At 37.5% G+C, this 21,450-nt stretch overlaps 2 protein-coding genes across 2 annotated transcripts; both read right to left on the bottom strand.

The window, feature by feature from the left end:
• Positions 1-344: 344 nt before the first annotated feature.
• LOC131060441 (uncharacterized) lies at positions 345-1,984 on the bottom strand. Its single transcript, XM_059219214.1, has one exon. It carries the CDS (start codon positions 1,982-1,984, stop codon positions 539-541), a length of 1,446 nt encoding a protein of 481 aa, XP_059075197.1. The 3' UTR covers positions 345-538.
• Positions 1,985-2,160: 176 nt separating this feature from the next.
• Positions 2,161-2,748, bottom strand: LOC131875176 (uncharacterized). Its single transcript, XM_059219213.1, has one exon. It carries the CDS (start codon positions 2,746-2,748, stop codon positions 2,161-2,163), a length of 588 nt encoding a protein of 195 aa, XP_059075196.1.
• Positions 2,749-21,450: the final 18,702 nt, after the last annotated feature.

Genomic DNA, 21,450 nt, shown 5'->3' with positions numbered 1-21,450 from the left:
TCCCAGAAATAACCGAAGTTGACTGATTAATTGCAGAAGTTGAAAACAAAACCCTAAGAAAATTAAAATTTCTGAGCATAGCTTTTAGGGGACTTCAAAACTAAAACACAGGAGAGTTGCAAAATGGTTCGTGTTATAAAAAATTATAACATACAGTTGACTCCTTAATATCAGATAAACAATGCCATAATCAGATACTAATAAGAAAAATATCATATATATATTCATTTACATAGAGCAATATACATAATTTTGTATTTCATTTTTGGATTGCTGCTGAATTGATTGAAATACATACATGCTAAAATTCATAAGAAAACCAATCTATAATACATAGACTATGGTAATGGAACTAATGCCGTCTATTAGGTTTACCTATATATGTTACACTAACATACCCATATATGCTGGACATATGAGACCGACATGCAGCACAACTTTTATATTCTGTATCTGAGATTTACAAGTCAAATATAATATCTACTATAATTTTAAGAACAAAGAAAAGCTCTGCCCATCTTTACTGAAAGAACCACAGCTACTGCTCCAAGAAGAGAAGCTTAACTATTGAATCACTTAAACCGAACACAGTAAGTCCCGGTTTGAAGACGTCTGTTGCAACAGTGTTCAATACAGCTTTTAGATGGTCCTCTTCGTGCCTTCCCATATATGTTGTGCATACTTCCAATGCCTTCTGAAAAAGAACTTTGCCTGTTTCAGCTTCACTCTTGGCATAAACGGGAAAATTTGCAAACAACTCAAAGCTTATACAATTCCCTGGAACAACCTCTTGGATGCCATCGAATACTTCCCTCAAAGAAGGCAAAGTTGTCCTGGCATAAGGATGAACGCGCTGTAACCCAAAAATATTGTAATAGAGACGAAAAAAGGATGCTCTTATCATCTGCTTTTCTTCTGTTGTCAGGGCGTCTATGGTGTTTTCTACTCGCATAGCAGTTGCCCATAGCTCAAGATCAGAGAGCATGGTGGCGTCCATGGAATCAACGAGTTTAGCAATTTCCTGCAACGGTGATGCTTCAGATGATACCAGGGATCTTTCTAATATACACCGCTTACAATCACACTTAAATTCCTTAAATGCCGATTCTCGTCTGAAGAATGGCAAAAGAGTATCAAAGTAAGGGATTGTTATTTCTTCTCCAGCTGCAATTTTTCTTGCAGCTATAATAAACATGGCTTCTCCCACAACAATGCAATTCGCGTTGGGAAAACAGGAATGATTAATGAAAGAGGGAAGTGCCCACAAACCATATTGCTCATTTTGTCTATTCAGCTCACTATTTGATTCAGTAGTTTGTATTTGACACGCCACATTTCGCATTATCTTTGCAAGTTTATGCTGGTCTAGCTCCCAACCTTGATTGCAAACATCGTAGTTATTCCAGCTGGCATTATTTATCCGGAACAGATCCATGGGTGGCACCTTCATTTCATCTGAATCAGCAAGGTACTCTAGCTGCTGTAATATCCTCGGAGATGATGCTGCACAGGAAATGATTTTAGCCTCCAAATCCCGTTTAAGATGACCAAGTTTTGCCTTCACTTCTATCATACAAGGTATGACTCTTTCAGGGCCTCCTTTCAATCTTGTTAGCTTGGTGCAGCTAGATGCAATGGCGTTCTCCACGAGCAGAAAATCTCCAATATCTACATTGTCAGTGGCAAACAATCCTCTGCCGCGCCCTACTGATTTTTTAACCAGCACGGGACCAATATAATTGCTCAACTCAGGCGCATTAGAACCGTTTATGAAATAGGCAGAGAGATCGAACTTACCTTGCTGGTTCCGATAGCTGAGTTCTTTTGATTTTTCGTAGTGCATCTGGATGTCTTTTGCTGTTGGGGATTGCTCCAGAGCTCTATGAAAGCATTGGCAAGCTAACTTATATTCTCCAAGAGAATGGAAAGCCCGGCCTTTGCGAAACAAGGATTTGAGATGTTTCTGATCAAGGCCTAACGCCATTTCACAGTCTTGTACAGCATGCCGGTACTCTTTCAACTTCATCCTTGCTTCTGCCCTGTTGGAATATGAATACACAAGTGCCTCCTTTACTTTCTCCTGGATGTTGGAAGCAGAGGGAACTTGGGGATCAATTTTGTCGCGCGAGAGAGCCAAATCTATGCATCTGGAATAAAAGTCTATCGCCTTGTTCCAATCCTCATCTCGGAAGCATTTGTTGCCTTTATTGCGCAATTCAAGCAAACTCTTAGCCAATGACCTGGAAAGGAAGCCAAAATCTCAACGTTTTGAGGATTATCAACGCGCAGCATAAGCGCGTCATCTTGGGAGCCTTGCTTAAAGTAAGGCTGTTTGATTGCAACCTTGGAGACTTTGGGATAAAGACTGCTCGCACTTTGATTGGTTGAAGTGTTGCATATTGCAAGTCGAACAGCATCTCCATACTGGTCTTCCAAGATAGTCATAATGGCGACCATCCTTAGCGGATCAGCACACAGCGTTCCGATGACAACGCTTCCCTTATGGTGCTTATCGATTTGAAGCTCCCTTGCTCTAATGGGCCGCAGCCCTTTCAGTGGGACGGAAGGCCGCCAATGCTCCGACGGTTTCCGGATTGTAAACCCCATTGTATTACACCCTCGCATTGATTCCATCTGCCGCATCTCCTTGAAGGATTTCTCATGTGCTTCTAAGAGGCCTTCTTTGTCAAACTCTTCTGAAGCCTTACACTCTTTGAACTTTTCAACTAATACTGCTAACATGTCCATATCTCCCAAGTTTCCTCTCGATCTCAACCAATGCAGCTTCCCTCCTATAAATGCTCCCCTCAGGAGAAATAACGAAAATAAAAGGAAATGAGCTCAGCTTCCACGAAGCAATGTTCACTAGAAAGTCAGAAAATCCAGCAATGATTATCTGCAGAGCAGGTGGTCCTCACAGAGTCTAGTTGTGGCATCACTTCAAATGTCTGTCGCCATCTCTGGACTCTGCAAATCTTAAATTAAATGTACGCACTCATCAGTATGCTATTTTAATCGATTTTGCTCGTCCACGAAGATGAGGGTACAACCATTAGCATGACTAATGGGTCGGGTGGGAACACACAATTATTAGTATGAGCGTAGGCCCATCAAGTTGCGGTGAAACAAATTCAGCAGTGTGCTAAAATATTGATTTCTTGGCAGCTTAGATTCTAAGTAAACTCTGGTTTTCCATATAATTTCGGACAAACCGTGGTATCCATGGTATTTGAAGATCCATGGTGTTGAAAGAAAGTGTGCCCGATATGATTCATTCTAAAATAGTTAGTCTTAAATAGTTTGGTACGAATTTAAAATTTATATTTATTATCTAAATAATATGGTATTGGAAGATTATAGTTGTGATGATTAAAGATGTACATATGTATGTTTTTTTTTATGCTTTATCTTGGATTGATTTTTTATTATTATTGTTTTTTTAGTAATTAGTTTATTTATATTTTCAATAAATTGTGTAAATTAAATTTAAAAATATTACATTTATTTATTATTTTACTTAAATTTTTTATATTAGTATATTGTAATTAGTCATTATATTATGATATTGTAATTAATATTAAATTATTTTTATGATATTATTATATTTTTATATTTTTCTTAAACTTTTTACAAAAGAAAAAGAATTATTTAGATTAAATTATTATTATTGTATTATCATATCATTATATTTTTATTCAATATTCATTTTTATCTTTATCTTTGAGAAAATGTGAATTTTATGTACAAACACTTTCAATGTTCCATGATGACATTGTACTACATCATGTAATGACTTATTTCAATACAAAAGTTGACAAATATTCTAAACTTAACACTAAATAGTCTGTAATGAACTTCAACCTTAATTTTAAATTATTTAGAATGAAGTTAAAATTTAGGATTGAGTATGTTAGACATTTATATAATTTTTATTTCTAAATTACGATATTTGAAGATTTATAGTTGTGATGGTTTAAGTTGTGTATCTGTGTTTTTATATTTTATTTTGGATTCATTTTGATCAATTTGTTTTTATTGTAACAACTAGTACATATAGGTGGCATATTTCAATATAAAATTTTGCAAATACACTAAACTACACATTATTTCATCTATATTATTCAACTCAAGTGTATTATAAAAAAAATAAAAAATTATAATACAATCATATTGCAATTCTCTACAAGAGTTTACATAATAACAAAATTCTAGAGACAATTTGGCAGCAAAATGACATCTCATAAAATATCCAACTTGCAATATAAAAATACACACATATTATGTACTTGTAGATAACTAGGATGGCTACTCGAGATTGCCATGAGTCATCTCCACATTCATCGCATGCACGAAACTATGTAGGAATGGAGAACATGCATAAGTCCCAGATGAATGTAAGATATTTCAATCCTCAATGTGTAAGATATCCAAATCAATCTAGCCATAGATGCACAAAATTAGTCCACATGGAATGTAAGCATTCTTCTTGTCCTTCTATGTAACACTAAAGTGTAAGAAACATGCATAAGCCTAAACTATCACTTGCTATGTTATCTCAACATGCACAACAACTTAACTTAACTTGCTATGCCCAATTGAGTTTCTTTGACATGCATGGTGCTTAACACATGTGAGAAATGGGTAAGTGCACAAAGATGGGTGACCAAAAACGGGTCTTAAGATGCCACTTTTTTAATGAGATCAATAGAGTCTGAACTTCAACAAGAAATTGAAGATAGGTACACTCAAAATTTGAAGATGCAACAAGAACAAAAGTTGAAGTTCTCTAAATGTACTAATTTGTTTTGAAAATGAAGGAGATTAAGGGTTTCAAAAAGGGGCACCACATTTATTGGTCCTGTTTTTCAGAAGAAGAAAAATAACATAGCATGAAATGTGGTGCCCCTAAAATATCAACATTTTAAAAAAAATTTGCAAATTGCTCTGGTGAGAAAGTAGCTAACACATTGAAGTTTATGCTAGATTTTGTAGTTAATTTTTTTATGAATATTTGAATTTTTACGAATTTCCGAAGTGGACACATCCTAAAAAGTAGAAATTTGGGCATGCTCCCCCAAAACATTTGTGAAAACTAATAAAAAATTAAAATTATTATTTTTAATTGTGTAGAATGGAGTCTAGCTTCTAAAAATGTAATTTGTTTCAAAATTTGATAAATGGGTAAAATTCTATGACCAAAATACAACATGTTGGTTTTTGACAAAAAAACGGACACACTAACAAAATAAACTATGGATGAAGACCTTAACATTATCAAAATTTGAAAAGAATTATATGGCTGGATAGATAAGAGAGAGCTTGACGATTGTATGGTGTTTTTTTATTGCATTGAAACATGTGCAAACTTGACGGAGAGCATGAACAAAAAAGTTAGAAATTTTTTAATATTTGCTAGAAAACATGTCTCAGGCCTAAGAAGGGCATCCAAGACTTTGGGTTGGATGACCAAGGTAAATCCAAGCCTTTGACTTGGTGTTTTCCAAGGCAATAAGTTTGGCGCATGCCAAAAATGGTGCTCACCAAATTTGGTGTGCGCCTTATTTGGTGCACGCCAAATGCATTTCATAGCAATTTTTCATCATAGAAAGAACAAAGTGTTTCCTCTCTCCGAATATATACATAAAATATAACATTTAAGTATAAGTGACATTTTTATTTATATTTTTCTCTCTTCAAATATATACATAAAATATAACATTTAAGTATAAGTCTTTTTCCTTTCTTATACTTTAAGTTATATTTTATGTATATATTGTCAAGATGTTTTAGAGTGGTTCCAGATCTCTAGGAGTTATAATGTAGATTCTAATTTTTGAAGTATTCATATAAATTTCAGATTTAGTCAAATTTTAGTAATCAACATGCTCGTATCAACATTAACTCTCTGGTCTCTTCCTTGCATTCCCTCTCTCTTCCTTAACCCCTACTTCTCTCACTCTCTTAGGTCTCTCCCTCTCTACTTCCCTCTCTTAGGTATCTCTCCCTCTCTTTCCCATCTCCCTTGAACCCACTCTCTCTCTTTGGTCTATCCCTCTCTTTCCCTCTTTCGCTTGGGGTCTCTCTTTCTCTCCCTCTCAAGTATCTCTATCTCTCACTGTCTCACCCTCTCATAGGTGTCTCTCTCTCCCATTCTCTCCCTCTCCCACCCCCTCCCTTTCCCTTCCTCTCTCAAATCTCTCTTTCCCTCTCTTTCTCTCCCATTCTTTCTCTCTTAAGTCTCTCTCCATCTCTGCCTCTATCTCTCCATCTCACTCTCCTCTCTCAAGTGTATCTCTCTCCCATTATCTCCCTCTCCCCCCTTCCCTTTCTCTTTTTCACTTAAGTCTCTCTCTCTCTCTCTCTCTCTCTCTCTCTCTCTCTCTCTCTCTCTCTCTCTAAATCTCTCTCCATCTCTCTCTCTCCCATTCTTTATCTCTTATGTCTCTCCATCTTAGCCTCTATCTCTTTATCTCACTCTCCTCCTCTCTCAGGTGTATCTCTCTACATTCTCTCCCTCTCTCCCTTTTCCATTATCTCTCTTTCTCACTCTCTCCCTCTCTTCACCTCTCTCTCTCTCTAGTCTCTTGTACTCTCCTCCCATCTCTTCCTCCCTCTCACTCAGGATCTCTCTATCTATCACCCTCTTTTTCTCTCTCTCACCATCCCTCTCTCCACCTCTTAGGTATATCTCTCACCTTTCCTCCCTCCACCTCTTAGGTATCTCTATATCTCTCTCTCCCTCCATCCTCTCTCTCTCTCTCTCTCTAAGCCTTTATCTCACTATCTCACTCTCCTCTCTTAGGTGTATCTCTCTCCCATTATCTCCCTCTCTCGCCCCCTCCCTCCCTCTCTAGTGTCATATGGTGTCCCAAGGGGTCATGTGGTGTCCTAAGGGGCCACGCATGTGTGAAAACACCATATGACCCCTTACGACACCATACAACCCATTAAGAAATCATATTGTCTTAAGGGGTCATATGTTGTCCTAAGGGATCATATGGTGTCCTAAGGGGTCATATGGTATTGTTAAGGGTCATGTGGGGTCCATAGGGGCCAAACATGTGCTAGAACACCATATGACCCCTTAGGAAACCATATGACCCCTTAAGACACCCCCATTAGGACATCATATTGTCCTAAAGAGTCATATGGTGTCATAAGGGGTCATGTCATGTATTAGGATGTTAAAAGAGTCCATATGGTGTCATCAAGGGTCATATTATATCGTTAGGGGTCATATGGGGTCTTAAAGGCCAACACATGTGTTAGAAAACCATATGCCCCCTTAGGACACCATATGACCTATTAGGGTATCATATTATCTTAAGGGGTTATATAGTGTCATAATGGGTCATAAGGTGTCCTTAGGAGTCATATGGTGTTCCAAGGTGTCATATGGTGTCATTACGAGTCATATGGGGTCCTAAAGTCCCACACATGTGTTATAACACCATATAACCCCTTAGGACACCATATGACCCATTAGGACAACATATTGTCCTAAGAGGTCATGCCATGTACTAGGATGTTAAAAGGGGACATATGGTGTCCTTAAGGGTCATATGGTGTCCTAAGGGGTGATATGGTGTCATTAGGATTCATATGGGGTCCCAAGGACCCACACATGTGTTTGAACATCATATAACCCCTTAGGACAACATATGACCTTGTAAGACACCATATGACCCATTAGGACATCATATTGTCCTAAGGGATCATATGGTGTCATAAGGGGTCATATGGTGTCCTAAGGGGTCACATGGTGTTGTTAGGGGTCGTATGGGCCCCTAAGGGGCCACACATGTGTTAGAACACCATATGACCCATTAGGACACTGTATGACTCCTTAGGACATCATATGATGCCTTAGGACATCATATTGTCCTAAGGGTTCATATGGTGTCATACGGGAGCATATGGTGTCATGAGGGGTCACATGGTGTCGTTAGTGGTCCTAAGGAGCCACTCATGTGTTAGAACACCATACGACCCCTTAGGATACCATATGATCATAAAAGATCATATGGTGTCCTAAGGGGTCATATAGTGTCATTAAGGGTCATATGGGGTCCTAAGGGACCACACATAATTTAAAATACCATAAAACACCTTTGGACACCATATTAGCTCTTAGGATGTCATATTGTCCTAAGGGGTCATATGGCATCATAAGGGGTCATGTCATGTACTCTGATGTTAAAAGGGGTCATATGGTGTTGTCAAAGGTCATACGGTTCCCTCAAGAGTCATATGGTGTCGTTAGGGGTCATATGAGGTCCTAAGGGCCCACACATGTGTTTGAACACCATATACCCCCTTAGGACACCATATGACCCCTATGGACACCATATGACCCATTAGGACATTATATTGTCCTAAGGTGTCATATTGTGTCATAAGGGGTCATATGGTGTCTTGAGGGGTCACATGGTGTCATTAGGGGTCATATGGGGTCCTAAGGGGCCATACATGTGTTAGAACACCATATGACCCCTTGGGACAACATGCATACATCATATGGTCCTAAGAGGTCATATGGTGTCATAAGGGGTTATATGGTGTTGTTAGGGATCATATGGGGTCCTTAGGGCCCACAAATGTGTTAGAACACAATATGACCCCTTAGGACATCATATTGTCCTAAGGGGTCTTATGGTGTCATGAGGGGTCATATGGTCTCCCGAGGAGTCACATGGTGTCGTTATGGATCATATAGGGTCCTAAGGGGGCACACATGTGTTAAACCACCATATGAATCCTTAGGACACCATATGGACATCATATAGTCCTAAGGGATCATATGGTGTCCTAAGGGGTCATATGGTGTCCTAAAGGGTCATATAGTGTCGTTAAGTGTCATATGAGAAGACCATATGACCCCTAAGGACACGAAATGACCCATTAGGACGTCATATTATCCTAAGGAGTCATATGGTGTCATAAGGGGTCATGTCGTGTACTAGGATGTTAAAAAAGGTCATATGGTGTCGTCAGGGGTCATATTATGTCGTTAGGTGTCACATGGGGTCTTAAGGGCCAACATATGTGTTAGAACACCATATGACCCCTTAGGACACCACATGACCCATTAGGAAATCATATTATGGACTAAGGGGTCATATGGTGTCATAATGGGTCATCTCGTGTACTAAGATGTTAAATTGGTCATAAGGTGTCCTCGGGAGTCATATGGTGTCCTAAGGTGTGATATGGTGTCCTAAGGTGTGATATGGTGTCGTTAGGGGTCATATGGGGTCTTAAGGTCCCACACATGTTAGAACACCATATGACCTCTTAGGACACCATATGACCCATTAGGACATCATACTGTCCTAACGGGTTTTGTCATGTGCTAGGATTTTAAAAGGGGTCATATGGTGTGTTGGTTCCCAAACCAATAGTCCCCGAGTCCTTGAGGAATTACCACTAACTCGTCAACAAACTCGGGGAAGGATTTGGCCAATGAACGAGATTTAGTCAGAAAATTTGAGATCTCTTGCACTTCTGGCTCTGTGAGACCAAGGTGGGTGAGCCTATGCAATGTCCTATCAACTTTTAGCTTCAACTACTTTTGACATTACATGTTATAGCAGATCATCTTAATGAAAAATACTAAGGAAGATGGATAAACTCCTAGTTATGGATTTAACCTTAGTTTGTAAGAATTTAAGAACTCATTGAGGAGGGGGGGGTGGTCTACACAAATCCTACTCCTAATGCAAAAATAAATGAAGAAATAAAATAAATTTTGATAATGAAAAAGTTCTAAAAACTGAAAACAAGAACCATGACCAGTGCCTTGTATGGGCAACAGAGTTAACCTCACAACATGCAGATTTAACATTTAAATAGGGTAACATGCAATCTTTGAGTTTTGAATGTTAATGCATTACATCAACATTCTCCCTTTTGGTTTCACCAACAACCATACTGAAGAATCTCAGATATACACAATACTATTCCTATACCTTAAAGAAGCAAATTAATCCCTTCCTTGAACAAAACAAAGCAACAAGTTATACACTTGACTTGCAGGGACAAAACAAAATATCCTTTATTATTTCATTTCATAAAATAGAGCATACATAAGAGAGACAGTTGCAAATAAAACCTCTAAAACTATTTGTATTCAGATAACAAATTATTTGAAACATAAAAAAATACAAACTGAGAGAAAGCTCCAACTGTCATGAAAAATTAGCACTACTTTCATGGAAGCCTTGCTTCTAGAATGAAAACTACATTCATTCAGAATCAACCCCTTCACACTAGCCCTGAATTCCCTTTTATAAGCACAAGGGAGCAAAACAAGCTACAAGCCAGGTGAGACACACATGTCAAAATTTGATTGCCTGGGACAAAATACACTATGAGGTGTCTCTTCTCCTGCTCTACACACAATCCACCTGGAAACAATCAATGTAAGTAGCCATGAAGATAGCCTCTGGGATATGGGACCACAAATCACAAGGACAATCAGTAGTAGGGGCTTCGAGCCTCACAAAAATCTACCACATTTAGTTCATCCTCTACTGCATCTTGACTGACCTCTGAATTTGGATTACTACATTTAGTAATCTATACCTGCTCTGTGTCCTTTCATCTCATCGGGTAGTGACCCTCTGATGTGTTCGAGGTAGTGAAATCTCATCAATAGAAGATCCTCAGATTTTATGGAGCTGCTCAATTGATCTTCTATCTGATCCTCATTAAATTCTATCTCCCTCTTGGGCTTTTTCATTGCGATCCGATCCGATTTGGTCGCAAAAAACTACCTGCAGCGTGTCGACACAATAATCTCTATCGATATCATCTCCTCTTTCAATAAGTGGAATCTGACCAATCTGCACAAGCCACGTCCTCAAAATACTCCCCTCTATCCTCTGTTCAACCTTCGTCAACCCTCCATGTGGACAATTTGACCATCAGTTTGTGCTCTGCAATTCGCATAACACGCGTGTTATGTGTCGTTGTGATTCCATCGTTTGGTCTTCAACATCGCTGGATAATGGGCTGCATCATTTTCTCCATCCTTTCTTAACCCACAAGCCCATTATTCTATTTCTTTCTCACTGCGGGATAATGGGGAGCTCTATCTCCCTCTGTGGCTTTGACCTTTTTCTTATCCCCACGGGGACGCGCAGGATAAGGAAATTCATCTCTGTGTCCCTTCGCTTTCTTATCCCACGAGTTGTGGGGGCGCTCTTATTTTCTTCGCGGGATAAGCTGCTTCTCCATCACCTTTATGTTTCCTTATCCCGAGAGGAACACGCAGGATAAGGAAAACCCTCTTTGTCACATTTTTTTCTTGTCTTGCATTGCAGTTTTATCTTTACTCCTATTCCTTTTTGCATCGACAACCTAGGTCTTTGTCACCACGTAGGATAAGCCCTTGCGGGATAAGACTTTCATCTTTTTCCTTTATGTTTCCTTATCCCATGGTCATTTCCTTATCCTCGCGGGGATGCACAAAATAAGGAGATCCTTCCTTGTTCCTTCATTCCTTCCTTGTTCCTTCATTCCTTTCTTGTTCTGCACTACAAATTTCTTTGTCTCCTCACCACATAGGATAAACTCGCCCATACATTTCTTCTAACCTTTTTATCTTATGCTGTAGAAACACTTAGGTAACTGTTGTTACCTCGATGACAACTGTGGGATAAGAATTCCTTTGTTATTTTGGACTCCCCCTTACTCTGCGATACTCTATCACTGCTTTAAATATGCTCCAGGATAAGTCCTTTTTTTGAGTAATGATACTTTCTTATCCTGCAGGGTCAAGACTCGTTGCAAGTTTACTCGCGGGGTAAGCAATGTCCTCATATTTCCTTTGATAAGCTAATACCACACAATAGTGATACTAAAACAGACACTTAAGTGAATCTTTTGAGCATGTGGAAATTAACTATGGGTAACACGACCATGTGAGAGAGGCCTCTCTAGGGGATTATAAGACTTTATGTATCAAAGATTTTTGCAGCACTTAGGGACATAATAAAATTTAAAAGCACCAACTTCAAGCGGTGACTTCTAATGCATGGGCCCCGTAAACAGACGATATAAAAGCCTCTCGACCATGACTTAAGACTAGGTCACTAGTATAAAAAAGTCAACTGCAAAAATATGATACAACCCGAGGAGATCAAAGGGAAAATGTAGCAAGACGAAAACCCTTTTAAAACCTGAATGCTAGGGATTGAGAATAATAGGAAAGGCATAATAAAAAGACAATTTTTATCACTTCTAACAATGGCTCTATCTTGGGGATGTTTTAACCCTTAGGTGAAAGTGAGGATCTAGATTTCTAGAGGAGTAGACCTAGTGCCTATTCCATTGGGCCACTCAATCACTGTGTTATTAATTCTAAAAAATCTGATTTTAACATCCAATGGGTGGTCTCGGTCCACCAAACAAGTAGAACTAAAACTTACCCCAATAAAAAATATGGCTTCCCTCTGACTTCACTATGCCCAATCTGAAACAATCATTGAAAACATTCGGATCACAGGAATAATAAGTCATACTATCAGCTAGTGTATCATTCATATTGCTGCTCTTATCACCCCAGTCACATTGCATTACACACTCACCAAACAACTGAAAACATTCATTATTAATCAATACATGACTATTATGCTCTTTGATGGACACACATCCATATTCATTGTAGCATCCATCATGACATACCTTGGATGCATGATTCGTCAAATGGGCAGATGGTTGTCCTACAAGCTGAAAACACTCATGCACCTCCTTGTTGCCAACATTAGGTGTTTCCACCTCATCAATCAAGAGTAGATCCATTTCATCTTTTGAATCTTCTTGCTCATGCACATAGGACCTCTCATCAAAGAGTTCACTCACATTTTGCAAGCTCTCTTCATCAAAATTAGCATGGGAGTCCTTTTGATGTTGATCCTCATAGTGGAACTTGTAGACACCCAAAATTGTCCAGTCTAATTAAATAAATATTTTATTTATTTAATTATCTAGCTTAATTTTTCTATTAATTAAATAAATCTTTATTTATTTAATTAATTCATTTATCCTCTTCTAGCCTTATTTCTCATTTAAATAAATACATTTATTTATTTAAATTATCCTTTTCCTAAATTAAATAAATATCTTATTTATTTAATTGATCCCACTTCTTCTATTAATTATATAAATCTTTATTTATTTAATTAATTCATTAACCTTTTCTACCCATGACACATATCATTCATCTCTTAATTCATACACTACCTACCCCTTTCATTATTTTATTATTTCTTTTACCTACCCTCTAATCATAACCGACCTCCTTTTACACCTCTCAATCTTATCCGTCCATTTCATATAGTGTCTTCTATATAAGGAGATGCTTCCTTCATTATCAAACCCTAACTACTTGATCAATTGACTACTTGGCATATGCGATCCTACTTGCAACCACATTGCGTTCTTTGTTGAGCTCTTGTGCACATAAAATCTGAGAGCAAATACATCAAACAAGATCAATGGAGATAGGAAGAATGGAGATCCAAACCCTATTGGACATGTGATGGTATAATCTTTGTGATTTCATTTGATTTGCATTGTCTTAGGTAATCTTCATATGTTATGGTGGATCTTTGTTGTTGTTAGGCTAGGGTTTTGTGGTTGAATTCATTTAGCCTTTCAATATCGTTATTATTGTTATCCATTTTCACCATATACATTTTGGCACACCCCGTGGGACATAGATTTTTGTTAGATCTGTATTTTTTTTGCAGATTTTTCTAACCCTATATTGTTGTTTTGTAAAACAATTTGGAGAATAATCTTGTGCAGCTAGGGTTTTGGACACAAAATCAAGATCTTGGAGAGATTCGATCATATCTCACAAGTGGCTTGGAAATTTTGCACCAAATTTGTTTTGTAGGTTGAAGAAAGTATCAAGAGCTCTCAATCCAAAATTCAAAATTTTTGGAGCACATTTTCATTTTCTATGAATTGTTTATGATTTTTCATAAAAAAATAATTTTGAGAGCAAATGAGAGAATTTTTCAGATTTTCTTACATTTTTGGAAATCTCTCATAATTATACATAGGATCTATTCTTTGTGATTTTAATTTTGATGCAAATTATTTCCCTAAAAATTGGATTTTTAAAAAGTAGGGTTTTTCCTTATTTTGATCAAATCTCACAAACGGCTTCGAATTTTGACATCAAATGTTTTGTGCAGGTCAGAAAAAGTATTAGAAAGATTCAGTAAAAATTTCAGATTTTTTGGATCATTTTGTCAATTTATATGAATTTTTTATGAAGTTTCATAAAAAATTAATTTTGAGAGCAAATTAGCGAATTTTTTTTATTTTCTTACATTTTTGGAAATATCTCAGAATTATACATAGGATCTGTTCTTTGTGATTTTAAATTTGATGCAAAATTATTTCTCAAAAATTAGATCTTTGAAAATTAGGGTTTTGCATTATTTTACTCATATCTCACAAACTGCTTGGATTTGTTGCAGAAATTTTTTTATGCAAATTTGGAAGACCATCAAAACTCTCTAGTAAAAATTTGACATTTTTTGGATCGATTTTTCATTTTATATGAATTTTTTATGATTTTTTATAAAAATTTAATTTTTGGAGCAAATTAGCAAATTTTTTGGATTTTATTACATTTCTGGAAATCTCTTGAAATTTTACAAGTGGTCTTTTTTTATGATGAATCAGATATTTGAATTGGTCAACAAAATGCATTATTGAAGACCCTTATTTCACAAAGTCTTTTGGATCTAAAATTTACCTAACTTGTGTGCTTGCAGGAAGGGGTGATTATTTCAAACAATCCAAACTACTAATAAATCTTTGTTGCAGGTCCTTGGCAAAGGTTTTTGGATTTTTATTGTGTGCCTTTTTTTCATAGACTAGCAAACACTTCAATTGGTGCACTAAAATTGAATCATTGTCTTTTGTGTCTTGAGCAATAGGCTCTTTTTATTTAATCTTTAGAGGGCCTGTCTTCCCGTGTGGTCATTAGGACTACTAGTGAGAAGAGAATGACCCAAGTGGTAGCGAGGAAAACCCACCTCTTTCAAACCACTATAAACAACTGTATTCATGGTGAAAACTATGGATAACGTGTGCTGATTAGTTCATACCGACACTATGTCTCCCCATAAACCCGTTTGATCAAATTTATTTGATCAGTTGTAGGGCGTAACCCCTACTGGCTGGGAGCCTTCTGTATTTACAAAGCTGAAAGTGCCACATGTATGGCCACACGAGCGGATGCCCTTACTAGCACCTTTTTGTTTTAGAAGCCCAAATCCTTCTAGTTGTTGGGGTAGGAGGTCGGACCTCTGGTAGCGGCCCACACACATACGGTTCTTAGTAGAGATACAAAGTTCGCCACGGGGAGTTTTCGTGGGGATTGATGCTTGACTGACCTGAGAGTGAGTGCCGAGGGTGGAGCTAGTGAGGTCAAGCGTCTAAGTATCCACTCTGAATAGCATACCCTCGGGGGTAAAACCCCATGTGGGATCAACAACTATTGTCTTGGCCAGCCATAAGAATTGTGCTTGACTTATTTTAAACATTCAAAACATTCAAGACCAAATAGCAAAACATTGTGTCTTTTGTGTCTTCAAGTGTATGCAAAACATTTTTTACATCAAACAACACACTTTTCTTGAAGTCATTGCCAGTCTAAACACTTGCAAACATTGAGTCCTCATCATCAATCTATCCTCTTGTCATGAAAAACAGTCAAACATTCAGATTTGGTCACAACCAACAACTTCACAAATTGGAAAAATTTTATAGTCCAGCAAACAAGAGCAATCAGTTTCAGAATTCTTGAGCTTCCTAGGTTGTTTCTCTGGGTTTTCATCTAGCATTCAACTTGTCTTTGGGTCTCACAAAGTCCATCAATGCTTTACATCTTGCATTAAATTTACATTTGTCTAAACTTGAGTCAAAAGGTCACTTGCTTGTCCTCATCATACTTTGTCAACACACTACATACAACAACACTTTGCTAAGTGGTCCCTCATCAAGGTCTATCACCTTTGGGTCTCATTTGGTCTTACTTAGAGTCAAGGTCAACTTACCTCATCAAGAGAAACTATCCTCTCTTTGGAAGTCACACCTACTCTACTACATACATACTTGGTCTTACACTTTGGACATTGCAAGTACACTTCAGATTCATTTACATTCCATCCAACCCTTGGTCTTCCATACTTTTTCCATTTTCATCTAGTCTCACACATCTTGATCAATACCTAGTTCATGGTTGAAACCCATTCCCAAAAATCTAGGAGAGAAACTAAAGACGCTCAAGAGTCCGCAAACATGAGTTCTTATGAGTATGACAATGATATCTTTTTCAATTCCGATCATACTACATTACCTGACATGGATGCCTATATAAACATTCCAAATGTTGAGAACATGGACACTACAAACAACAATGATACACACAATGATGATATGGACAACTTTTCAGTACATTCGGTAGATGTGGAAGAATCCATTATGGATCCCCGTTTCAATCGATTGGTTGAGGAAATAATGAGGGATAGACAATACTTCTTACAAATGATGGCACAAAGTGGAGCCAAGATACCTCATGATTTTGACATGTCTCAAATAATGGAAAATCGGCCTTTGCAACAAACTCACTCCAACATGGATCAAAGAAGGCCTAATAGTGGAGGCAATAGAGGACCACATATGGTACCTGAATCACCATCATCTTTGTTTCAAAAACTAGAGGTCCCATACACACATGGTCAAGCATATGATACTCACCTTCACAGACCATTATGGAAGTCTTATGCAGAGAAATATGCTCAATCACATATCAATGCTAAGGATCAACCACCAAAGCAATTGGATATTCAAAGGCATGCTCAAAATTTGGACACAAGGAAACCCCGTGTCAAATTTGGGGGCAACACATTAGAACATGACATACTTGTAGAATATGGTATACATGGACAAAAAAGATATTGTGTTCCTCAACATAAATCTATACCAAGTGGTCCATATATGCAACATCACTATAGACCTCCTCCATATGATCATGTGTATGATCAATATCATCCATATATGCAACATGCTCCTCCTCCAATTGGTGCCTCAAGCATAGGGTATGGTCCAAGAAGTTGATCTCCACCTAAGAGCAATTTGGAGCAACAAATCAGGGACTTACAAAAGAAAATGGAGGACATAAATACACCGAAGCCAACATACACAATGAGAGACATATGTCCTTATCCATTTGACAAGAGCATTCCAATGCCTCCTTTTCCTACACACTTTGTGATGCCTAAATTTGATAAGTATAGAGGAAAAGGGGATCCTAAGGCACACATAAGACAGTTTTCACAACTTGCATTGAGGTAGTAGCAGAAGAGACATATTTGATGAGATTATTCCCACAAAGCCTAGGTGATCAAGCTATGGAATGGTTCTCCCAACTCCCACCTGGTATTAAGTCATGGGGTGATCTAGCAGAGGCATTTATTCAACATTTCTCCTACAACATAGAGACAAACATATCAGTCACTACTTTGTGCAACACCAAGCAAAAAGAGGGAGAGTCTTTTGCATCATTTTTACAAAGATGGAGGAATCTAGCCAACAGATGCTCTTGTGAAATTCCACAAAAACAAATGGTAGAGATGTTCACCCAGAATGTTAACAAAGACATTGGTTATGATTTAAGGAAAGCTTGTTTGTCCACCTTCAAGGATGTCATTGAAAAAGGCTTAGCAATAGAGAAGGTCCTAATTGAACAAGGAGTCATTAAGATATTCAAGGAAAACAAAGATGACTTTAAAGGAAAAGACAAGCCAAGATTTTGGAATAAAAACAAGAACATAGTCAATGATGGTGTTGTTGATGCCAATACAGTGCGACCCAAATTTATTTTTTCCGGATCAAATCAGGTGAATACTCAAACAACTTCTAAATCATGAAGGAAGTACACTCCATTGGGAGAACCACTTGAGTCAGTTTGAGTGAATCCTCTTGAGAAGTTTCCTAATTGGCAACGTATGTTCTATCACAGAATTGTCAATCCTAGCCCTATTTGTTATCCTAGTCTTCCCTAGAGGACCTTCTTGAGTGTATCCTCTCAGCAGCTTATCCAATCGACAACGTATGTTCATCACAAAACTGTCGATTTGACCTAGAAGACACAGATTCACAGTTTTGGACACAAACGTACTTTCATGACATAAACGCTCTTTTAGACTGCATAAACGCATCTGGCACCAATGCAGACGCACCTACACATTTTTGACATTTTTTGGACCCTATTCTAAGTGCATTTATTACTCTACCTAGCATGCATTAATGACAACAATAAATGCATCAAAGTACAAGGAGGTTTTGTGGTACTTACTAGCTCTCCTGCCTCTGCTGGCCTCTGAAATTGGTGAATGCGATCGAATCTATGAGCCATTGCCATCACTGCTGACTGTTGCTACTCTATCTCGCTCGGCACTCTCATCTCTTAGATGTGTGGATGACAATGAGGATGTTTTCCCCTCGTGGTCTATCTTATAGACTACCCTAGCCCTAGCCCTCGTTTCCCAAGTCAGTCTTCTTTATCCTGTGACTCTGTCACTCTATCCAGTCAGTCCATTCTAGCCTTTCTTTCTCATCGAGAGATTGTTTGTGATCTTTTCACACATTTTCATCCAATCTCTCGAGGGGGCATATCATTCCCATCTTGGGGCAACTCTGTATCAGTTCATCTTATCTTCTTTGAAACAATGCAACAAGTCGCATTGTCTCAAAGAGGGGCAAAATATAGACACCCAAAATTGTCCAGTCTAATTAAATAAATATTTTATTTATTTAATTATCTAAGCTTAATTTTTCTATTAATTAAATAAATCTTTATTTATTTAATTAATTCATTTATCCTCTTCTAGCCTTATTTCTCATTTAAATAAATACATTTATTTATTTAAATTATCCTTTTCCTAAATTAAATAAATATCTTATTTATTTAATCGATCCCACTTCTTCTATTAATTATATAAATCTTTATTTATTTAATTAATTCATTAACCTTTTCTACCCATGACACATGTCATTCATCTCTTAATTCATACACTACCTACCCCTTTCATTATTTTATTATTTCTTTTACCTAGCCTCTAATCATAGTCGACCTCCTTTTACACCTCTCAATCTTATCCCTCCATTTCATATAGTGTCTTCTATATAAGGAGATGTTTCCTTCATTATCAAACCCTAACTACTTGATCAATTGACTACTTGGCATATGCGATCCTACTTGCAACCATATTCCATTCTTTGTTGAGCTCTTGTGCAGATAAAATCTGAGAGCAAATACATCAAACAAGATCAATGGAGATAGGAAGAATGGAGATCCAAACCCTATTGGACATGTGATGGTATAATCTTTGTGATTTCATTTGATTTGCATTGTCTTAGGTAATCTTCATATGTTATGGTGGATCTTTGTTGTTGTTAGGCTAGGGTTTTGTGGTTGAATTCATTTAGCCTTTCAATATTGTTATTATTGTTATCCATTTTCACCATATACAGAACTCATAGACATACTTATCTTTAGCTATGTATTCATAGACCTCTGAATCATCTTCAATTGTCACACTTTCAGGTTCATCATAGTTGTCTTCATGAAATCAATTTTTTTTATGTCGCCATAGGCATTGCTGGTCCTTCCCACCTCATGGGCATGACTCATGTCAACTAAAGAATATTGCCAATCCAAGCTGCTGTTGGTCTCATTATCTGATTCCACACAAGAATCTGAAATATCTATTATATTAGCTATCTTAATGGTATGATGATCATGGATGCATTATGTTTCTTGCTCATCCACTTCCTCATGGTACATAGGTAGCTTTTCCCATGGAGAACATGAAGTATCAACATCTTGTTCACTAAAATTAGGCTCATATAGGAGATATGAACCTATTTCCTTAGATTCGTGGATGTCACTCTCACAGATTGACAAAACATCTTCCTCATCTGAAAGTGCATCCCCTTCTTCCAAAAGTGGATTTGAGACCACATAGGAATTGATCTCAAGCATGTCATTACAAAACACATGTTGTTTCGTGCCTATGGTCTCATCATACAATGTATTCTCAATTGTAGATACCATGTCTATTTGTTGATCATTATACATCACCTCATCATCTCAATTGCAATTAGCTCTTGGAATTCATTCATATCATACTATTGCACCATGCCATGAGTTTGAGTAATAAGCTCATTGTCAGCATCATCATCTTCATAAGTGCACATAGGGGATGAAGCTTCATCTTCTTCAATGAGTGCACATTCATAGTCGCCAACATTGCTCAAGTATGTACCATTCTCATATGCTACAACTAAGTCCCAATATAATCCATACTCATCATTATGAGCATGAGGACATCAAGCTATATGATTCCAATCATGGGAGTAGGGTGTAGCATCATTTTCATAAGCATGAGAATCAAAGTTAGCATAATTTTCAACACTTGCAAGCACATGATCAACATTATGTCTTTGTGGTTCATTTGAAAACTGAGGTGTCGTGTTATTGATACCCACAACACTACACACCATTCTTGAATCAAAACCACCATAGGGCTGCCACTGAGTCTCTACCATTGCCATGTCCTCAATTCTCATAGCCACTTATGTGTTATTGATAATCAAAGCTTGATAATACCCTATCGGATTGGTGGCATCTTCATATTGGTGATAAGAAACATAAGGCTTAGCTTGATATCCATTTGTGTACATCACTGGGTTTAGGACAACGGGTTGGAAATCATCTCTAACTTTTGAACCATCTTGCTTGCTTGCACACCAATTTCTCCTTTGAGGCTTTAACTTCCTGCTCATTCCAAACTTAGAGACTTTCTCAATGTTTTTGGCTATCTCATAAGCTTCATACAAGCTTTCAGGGCTCTCATTTCTCAGTTTGTAGCTCATCTTTTTACCAAAGGTTCCAAGGTAAACCACTAAAGCTATGTCATCTGATGGTCTAGTATGAGGGATTATTTTCAATGTCTTTGGAAATTTGAGATTGAAAGTTGTAACCAACTCATCATCTTCAATGTGAATCTCCATAAAGTCTTGAAATATGGAAGACTGAGAAATCTTCTCACAAAACTACTCTTTGAAAGTTGACTAGTACTCTTCCCATGAGCTGGTCGAGCATGGTAACCAATTAGAGAACCACTCTTTTGCATCCTCTTTTAAGGAATGGACAAAGATCCTTATAAACGCATCCTCATGATCGACCTTATAGTCCTCCATTATATCACTAAACTATTGCAAGTGCTTCTCAATTGATTCTTCCTTCAACCCACCGAACTTAGGAATCTTATCTATAACTTCACAGGGTATGGGGTTTGGGAGACTCATAATATCATCAAATCTCAAGGCCTTATACCTCTGAATGATGAAATCTCT

This window comes from Cryptomeria japonica, chromosome 4 (assembly GCF_030272615.1).
Source record: "Cryptomeria japonica chromosome 4, Sugi_1.0, whole genome shotgun sequence".
NCBI classification, from domain to species: Eukaryota; Viridiplantae; Streptophyta; class Pinopsida; order Cupressales; family Cupressaceae; genus Cryptomeria; species Cryptomeria japonica.
This window is presented reverse-complemented; position numbering and strand designations above follow the sequence as displayed.

What these genes read in the sequence shown, in the direction of transcription:
- LOC131060441 (XM_059219214.1), bottom strand. Translation starts at nt 1,984, where the DNA reads ATGGCGTTAGGCCTTGATCAGAAACATCTCAAATCCTTGTTTCGCAAA.
- LOC131875176 (XM_059219213.1), bottom strand. Translation starts at nt 2,748, where the DNA reads ATGGACATGTTAGCAGTATTAGTTGAAAAGTTCAAAGAGTGTAAGGCT.